At 38.1% G+C, this 8,441-nt stretch overlaps 2 protein-coding genes across 2 annotated transcripts; both read left to right on the top strand.

Annotated features, from left to right (window-relative positions):
• The first annotated feature begins 261 nt into the window (after nucleotides 1-261).
• On the top strand, nucleotides 262-1,548 carry LOC134675664 (uncharacterized). Its single transcript, XM_063533993.1, has one exon. It carries the CDS (start codon nucleotides 262-264, stop codon nucleotides 1,546-1,548), a length of 1,287 nt encoding a protein of 428 aa, XP_063390063.1.
• A 119-nt stretch (nucleotides 1,549-1,667) lies between these two features.
• On the top strand, nucleotides 1,668-6,288 carry LOC134675515 (uncharacterized). The gene is made up of 2 exons (XM_063533780.1): nucleotides 1,668-5,762; nucleotides 6,122-6,288. Exon 1 carries the CDS (start codon nucleotides 1,668-1,670, stop codon nucleotides 5,715-5,717), a length of 4,050 nt encoding a protein of 1,349 aa, XP_063389850.1. The 3' UTR covers nucleotides 5,718-5,762; nucleotides 6,122-6,288.
• The last annotated feature ends 2,153 nt before the right edge of the window (nucleotides 6,289-8,441 follow it).

Raw genomic sequence — 8,441 nt, 5'->3', positions numbered from 1 at the left:
GTAAAAGTTTATAAAAACGAAAATATTGTGCAAAAGGTGGCAAAAGGTACTTTGTTTTGTAACTAGCTACACATATTTTGTGTTGAAATCATCTGGCTAAAGCGAAACGCAGCGTTGTTACTTTCATGGTAAGTGCAAAATGAATTCGTTTTGAACATTATTCACTGCGTTTGATTTCATGTGAAAATGATATAATATTATTATAAATTGTACCGACGGTCAATATTTATGGTCTTTCACAGATCTACAAACAAGTTAAACATGGATCAAGTTTGGGAAACTATAGTAAAAGCAACTTCTGACCGACTCCTGGAGCTGACTGCCTCGGCTAAAGAAATAAGTGTACTCAATGTACTAGATGCAGAGGTAGTCGCGTCTAAATTAGAAAGCGTATTACTGAAACTAACCAAGGATTTAAACAATTACTTCAAATACGTCAATAACCCATCGGCAGATGATATTTCAAATATTTCCACGTATCAATTGGAAGCGGAGGAGGTCCTGAGTGAGCTCAAGGTTAAAATCGAACATTCCAAGGTCAAGGACACTTCATCCACTAAATGTAAAACTGGAAAACTTCCAGTATTGAGTTTACCCACATATGATGGCGACATACTTAACTGGCACTCCTTTTGGGACCAGTTCAAGTCTCAAATCGACCAGCGAGAATTATCAAAGGTTGACAAATTTCTTTATTTGTCTGCGGCTTTAACCGGTGAGGCTAAAAACTTAGTCAAAGGCTTACAAGCTACAAACGCGAATTATGACATAGCGGTTGCCACACTCAAGGAACGCTACGGTAAAGAGAGCTATATTAAAGATGCTCATTATGCAGCACTGAACAAGATAGTACCTGCTACTGATGTTATATCAGATTCTCGTAGGGTATATAATGAAGTTGAACGTCATCTTCGAGTATTAAATGCCTTAGGAGAAGATATTTCTCACAGTTTCTTTAGGACAGTAATATTCGAGAAATTTCCAGAAACTATAGTCTACGAATTGAAAAGAGTTATCAAAGACGACTCTACAGAAGAGATAAGGATGCAGCTTTCAAAACTGCTAGCAGACAAGGAAGAAGTCTTTAAAGCTAAACAAACTCCAACTGATGTAGAAGGTTGTACCACAGGGACCTTACAAGCAGTAGAAAATATTCCCAAAAATAATAAAAAACCATTTTATAATACCTTTAGTGAAGGCCAAAGGAAGAAATCTCATCGTGACTTCGGAAGAAAGCGACCATTTAAGGGAGACAACTTTCAACCAGAATATGGAAAGAAACCTCGAATGGAATGTCGATTCTGCAATAACCCTTCTCATTACAGTGACGAATGCACTAAGTATGCAACGCTGAAAGAGCGAAAGCAGAGACTAGGCAAAAGGTGCTTCTTATGCCTGAAAGAAGGACACTTTATACACAATTGCAGAATGAGATTTAGATGTCATCACTGTAAAGGAAAACATCATCGAGCGCTTTGCCCAAAACAGTTGAAGTCTGCTATACCTAAGGCGGTAGCTGCAGACGGCAACTGCAGTAATAAGGAATAAGACTGAACAGGGTACTCCACAGTCATGCCGCATCCTACTAGACTGTGGAAGTCAAAGGAGCTACATAACATCTGTTAGCTCAATCAATCAATTTTACCCCAGAAAATGAAGACTTGCTTATGGTATACACATTTGGTTCAAATAAACCTAAGGAGATTATTAGTCCTACAGCAGAAATCTACTTAGAAACCAAACGTGGCTTACAGAAGAGGATAAGAGTAAACGTAGTCCCACATATCACTAACTCTATCCCGATACTTAACTTTCCGGACAAGATATCTGTAGATGTCATAGCTGATGATGACTCATTGGGAGATAAAGTTAATGTACTGATTGGAAATAACTATTATTTCTCCTTTATTAGAGGCAATCGTCGCCATATTGGAGAGAATTTATATTTAATCGATACCGACTTTGGTTGGATGTTAACAGGGAGCACAGATGGGAACATTTATGATAACGCTCTTTCTATAGTAACATATTGTCAATGCCACGGACCTAGTTGTCCATACTTTACAGAACCCGACTTACCTTTGAGAAATGTCGACATGAAGTTCTTATGGGCACTTGAAAGCATTGGTATAACGGACTCTCCTAAGACAACCAGGGAAGAAGAAGCGGTGAAATTCTTCAATGATACCATCAAGTATGTAGAAGGACGGTATGAGGTAAAGTGGCCCTGGATACAGTTCCCTCCAGAGATACCAACTAATTACAAACTGTCTTATGGAAGATTGAAAAGCCTACTTAAGAGATCTGATAGCGAGACATTGACAGAATTTGATAGGATACTGTCTGAACAACTTGAAGCCAATATCATTGAAGTTATAGAACCCCAAACAGTACCGATATACCAAGTAAACCCACCCATTCACTACTTACCTGGTCATATAGTGAAACAAGAAGGCAAAAGGGGGCGTATTGTCTATGACGCTTCAGCTAAAGTAAAGGATTATAAGAGTCTAAATGAATGTATGTATCGAGGACCATCAATGTTAGAAGATTTGACGGCCCTACTTCTAAAGTTTAGATGCGGAGAAGTAGGAATAACAGCGGACATAGAGAAAGCCTTTCTTCAAGTCGGTCTCCAAGATGAAGATAGAGATGTCACGAGATTCCTTTGGGTAAAAGATCTGTCCAAAGAACCCACTGAAGACAATATTCTTCATTACAGATTTTGTAGAGTACCGTTTGGAATAATTTCGAGCCCGTTTCTCTTAACAGCCACAATACGACATCATTTATCACAAGATGAAACCCTTCTTAAGAACATTGCTGACAGATGTTATGTTGACAACCTTGTGACATGCGCTGAAGACTACAACAAAGCTACCACGTTATATGAAGAAACCAGAAAAGTCTTCAAAGAATTGGGCATGAATATTCGAGAATGGATGTCAAATGATAAGCATTTTTTGGAAACTATTCCTGAGCCATTAAGAGCACCACAAAAAGACAGAATAAAGGTTCTTGGTCTTATGTGGAACGTGGAAAAGGATAATTTAGAACTGAAATTTAATGATAACTCCCTAGATTGCCATGAGAAGGTTACTAAAAGGGACGTTTTACGTACATTAGCAAGGGTTTATGACCCATGTGGATTCGCTTCACCACTTATCCTACCTGCAAAAATATTCTTTCAACAGCTCTGCGAGATGAAGATTAAATGGGATACGAACTTGTCAACAGACCTTATACGTAAATGGTCAAAAATATTAGACAGCCTTAAACTGACTAGAGATATTGAAATACCACGACATGTAGGAAATGTAACACCAAAGTCAAAGGTAAAATATGAACTTCATACATTTACAGATGCTTCTATGAAGGCATATGCTGCAGTGACATACCTACGTATAGTTGGAGAGAGAGAAAATAAGATAGCATTTCTTATGTCAAAGGCCCGGATAACACCCTTAGAAGACCAAAAGGATTTGAAAATACCTCGGCTGGAACTGTTAGCATATTTAATTGGTAGCAGGCTAATGAAGTATGTCAAAGCAAACATAGACTTACCCGTACAGAAACAATATTTGTGGACTGATAGTCAGGTTGTGCTCGGCTGGATCAAATCGAATAAACTGCTATCTCCGTTTATTACTCGCCGTGTTAACGAAATCAAGGAGAACAAAGGATTCGAATTTCGCTATGTGGACACAAATAGAAACCCAGCTGATTTAGCTACTCGTCCTGAGTTATGGGAGAGTAAAAAGGGATTATGGTTCAAGGGGCCTGAATTTCTGTCCAAGGAACCAGTACATTGGCCAAGTAGTACAATATCTGAAGATCAGCAAGCCTTTCTTGTTGCTGGGGAGGGCCTGGATATCATCAATGATCCAGAGATGTCAGTGGAGGATTGTGAAAAGGACATACCTGATGTTCATCTCGATATGGATCTTGATGGTCAGATAGCTCAAGAACAGGAAAATGCTATCCAGGTAGAGACTGATATTAGTGGAGATAAGACACACTTAACAGAAATAATAAATCTGCAAAAGGAACATTTCCCAGAAGAGGTGAGTGGAAAGGAAACTCATTTGACCCGAAACTTAGGGCTGTATCTAGACGTAGATGGATTGCTAAGAAGTCGAGGACGACTATCAAATACTCGTTGGTCCTATGATATGAAGCACCCAATCCTTTTACCGCCCAAATCTAGCTTTACAGACAAGGTTATCAGAGAGACTCACGTAGAAAACTACCATGTGGGAGTTCCACATACCTTGAACATCATCCGTGAAAAATACTGGATACCACAGGGTAGGGCACAAGTACAGAGGGTACTTAAAACCTGCAATCAATGCATTAAACAGGGCGGAGGACCCTACCGGCTTCCTCCTACACCAGCCTTACCAGTGGAGCGAGCGAATTACAGTGATCCTTATACGTATACAGGTCTTGATTATTTCGGTCCAGTATTGGTTGCAACAAAACTAGGAAAGGAGAAACGCTGGGTATGTTTATATACATGTCTTGCTGTGAGAGCTGTTCACATGGAGGTAGTAAAGGACTTAACAGCTGAAGAATGTTTGCTCGCGTTGAGACGTTTCATAGCCTCCAGAGGAAAGCCAACGATGATATTATCGGACAATGCAACTCAATTCAAGCTGACTTCAGAACTATTGACGAACTCGTATTGCGTAAAAAACAGCATTAAGTGGAAATTTATCCCTCAGCTGGCTCCATGGCACGGGGGAGTCTACGAACGGCTCGTAGCCTTGGCTAAGCATTGCATGAAGCGCACATTAGAAAAACACTTACTGAACGATAACCAGTTACTTACAGTGATTAAAGAGATCGAGGCAGTCATTAACACGAGACCTCTGACGTACGTTGGCGCAGATTTGGACCGTGTGCTGAGACCAGTGGACTTCTTGAGATTAGGTAATTGCGTGGTCCCAGAACCAATGGAGACAGACAACGTGGGCAAGATCACTGCCACTAAAGTAGACCTCATTGCTAGCTGGAAAAGAGGTACCATGATTCTAGGGGAATTTAAGGATATGTTCATAAAGCAATACCTGACAAGTCTGAGGGAAAAGCACAGATATTCCGTCAAACAGCCTAGATCCACTTCTGATAAATTACCACAAGTAGGGGATATGGTTCAGATTTTCGACGACTCTAAGAAAAGGATAAACTGGAAAGAGGGTAAGATAACAACCTTGATCAAGAGTCAAGATGGGCATTGCAGAGTAGCAAAGGTGAAAGTTGGTGACATGGAGTTTACCAGATCCATTGGCCATTTATATCCATTGGAAACTGATTGTAGTGTAGAATCTGCAGGCGCAGAAATTCCAGTAGTCGAACGAATGGATCTTACATTACCTACAGATCATCCTAACATAAGATTAGATAACATACTACCTGAAAATAGTCTTGATCTGGATAATCGATCTCAGATGCAAGATAACATGGAGGTACCAAATGAGGTACATAGTCAAAGACAAGCCGAGGCAGTCCAGGGTACAGAATTGTCTACGAAAGAGTCTGAAGTTACTGATAGGCAAGAGGAAACTGTTGAACAGAAGTCGGAGGATACTCCACAAGAGCAGGAACAGAGAGACTTACCTGCTGTCCCTGCTGATGCGAGACCAGAGCGGATTGCAGCTCAAAGAGCCCGAGAGAAGATTGCTGAGTGGACACGCCACTTAGCAGCTCTTCTATAACCTTCTTTTGATGTCGGGAGTATCGCGGATCACCGCGAACCTGTGGTAAGTCGTGTGAACTATTCTTATATATTTGTAGCTGGTAACATTTAGATGACAGTCCATTTGGCGCCATAGGTGAGATGATGAAAAAGAAGATGGTGGCTGAAAGAACAAGTTTGTGAAAGTAGATAAAGTGTGTAGAACCTGATTCCTGGATCCTGAAAAGCTGATTCACTGGAGCTAAGTATTAGACTAGGTTAAGATGTAACTGTCACAGTAAAAGTTCTGATCATAGAACACGAATACAGGTAAATGGGATCCCAAGTGCTATGTATGTTAGATTCATTGTTGTGTTATACTGAAGCTATAACCTGGAGTTAACCTTGTCTATACTTAGTGCTTATATTTCAATCTATCAACAGGCGGTGGAAAGAATCTTCAGGCACCAGTGGGAAATTATAATTATTACCGCCAATATGTTTACGCCAAACCTAGGTTGATAGTAAATTAATATTCTAGTAAGAACTGATATCCATAATATGTGATTAAAGATAGTCAGTAAGCTATTTTGTCCTTGTTTTTGTTCTTGGCGTCATGGGGCATTACTGCCACTCGTGTTGAGTTACTATAATGATCGGTAAGTAGATACAGCTGGTCACGGAGGTTTATGGTACACACTAAAATGTATGATTCACTACTAAGTGGTTAATGATAATAATGATTTAATTACATATTAAAGACGCGGCGAATCGCTATTCGCTTGTTTTTATTAATTTACTAGCTTATCGTTCGTTTTTCTTAGCATTAGAAATTAGGTAAACAATCTTGATGTGTGACAAACACAATTTAAAAATAAGTTACGGCAAATATGTAACAATTATGAATCTAATACGATCATTTATATTCTTCTGCTTTCATAAGTAATAGTTTTTGAATTTTCAAAAAGCGTTTTTCAATTAAAAGACATGCCAAGATCGCTTACCTTCTTGCAAGTTCTTTCTAATGCTAAAAAAATGAACTATAAGTAAAAAAAATGTCTTGTTCCTACTTATGTATATGACAGCGTTTTACACAAAAATAAAACGCTAATTAAATAACTTACCCTATTCGGAACCTAATAATAATATTGAGAGTGGCAACACCGTTGTCGGTCGTATTGTCCTTTTCTAGCATATACGTCCCTCTCTCTCCCACACTCCCACCACACAGCAGTTTGCTTTTTGGCGGTTGTCGCAAAAACAAATTTCCAACTCATTGTCTCAAAATTATACATATTTACACCAGGCAGGATTAAAACTTTAGGTTCCGAATAGGGTAAGTTATTTAATTAGCGTTTTATTTTTGTGTAAAACGCTGTCATTAAACAACTGTACCGCTATTCGGAACCTAATAATAATATTGAGACGTGTTTGTTATCGCCTGGTGGTGGGAAGACGCCAAGCCAATGTGATTATACATGTACTTATTATGTATATGTAATATTATTATATTATGAGTGTTTAATTAATTATGCAGTACACCCTTTATGTTAACACCTGTGAGGAGAGAGGTATTTAGTAAAGCATACAATTTGATATTCCATTATATTATGATACTAACTTAACATTTTATATACGTACTTAATGTACTTATAAATGTTCAAAAAGAATAAGTGAGTCACCACAAGGGTGCTATACTTAATTACTTAAATGTATGTGAAAACTAGGTAAAAGAAGATGTGATAAGTCAGTCTACTCTTCAAGGAGCATACACATCTGTTATAAGGAGTAATGTAATTCAAGTATGAAAAGATAAGTACTAGAGTAGTTTTTATTTATAAGTCGCAATTATTATCAAATTTGATAATAATTATCTATAATAGTAAAGTAAGCAGTTGCAGGGATATAACAAGGACAGGACATTTCTTATTTCCAGAATCCCTCGGGATTAAGTAGACGAATATTTTAATTATTCATTATATCACTATCACCACAAACAGAGTTAATAAAATTAGGTACTTATTGAAATGTCATAGGGAATCACTAAATTTATTTAATGACTGTAAGCCATATACTTGGTTATAGGTTATAGTTATAGCTATAAAATGCATTTAACCCTTTTAAACGCTTTACTAACGAGAACGCAAGTCAGTGTACATAAATAAACCTTGCTTAAAAGTGTGAAGGTTACTATGAGAGCTTAAGCCACAACACTCATGTGTTCACTGCGCTGTGGCACTAGTTATGACGCTTTGTGGTGTTCTTGTGTAGAATTGCTACAGAACTTTATCAATAATATTTGCAGAGTCATTCTAATTAAATTCATGTTTAGCTACCATAACCTTAATTTTACTCAAAATTTTGTATATATGTAGTAAGAGTAGTTTCTTAGTGGTCTTTATCTGGTGCCTACTGGTAGACATAAGCCTTAAAACTTTATTGGTTCTGACCGCTAAAGTGGCTTAATTTCTGTAAACTATTCATAGACATTGCTTAATTCTGAATATTCAGTTTTCTCTATTCAGTGTGTAAATTATAAGGAATCAGATACTTAATTCGAAACCCTAGCTCATCGCATAGGTGCTTTTAACCGAAATACAAATTTATGTGCTTATTTCGTGATTTTACATTATTTGCTGTGGGAAACCCTACCATTTGCCGGGCGCCTGTGGCCCCAAAGCCAACAGCGCAGAGGCCCTTTAAGAGGGAGCTATTTTATCCAATGCTAGAATCAACACTTTGTCGAATCTATTAGATATTTAGG

The sequence above is a fragment of the Cydia fagiglandana genome, chromosome 22 (genome assembly GCF_963556715.1).
Source record: "Cydia fagiglandana chromosome 22, ilCydFagi1.1, whole genome shotgun sequence".
In the NCBI taxonomy this organism is placed as follows: domain Eukaryota; kingdom Metazoa; phylum Arthropoda; class Insecta; order Lepidoptera; family Tortricidae; genus Cydia; species Cydia fagiglandana.
Note: the sequence above shows the minus strand (reverse complement) of the source record. Positions and strands in the feature narration are given on the sequence as shown.

Coding starts and splice junctions, on each gene's coding strand:
- LOC134675664 (XM_063533993.1), top strand. CDS start 262: ATGGATCAAGTTTGGGAAACTATAGTAAAAGCAACTTCTGACCGACTC.
- LOC134675515 (XM_063533780.1), top strand. CDS start 1,668: ATGGTATACACATTTGGTTCAAATAAACCTAAGGAGATTATTAGTCCT.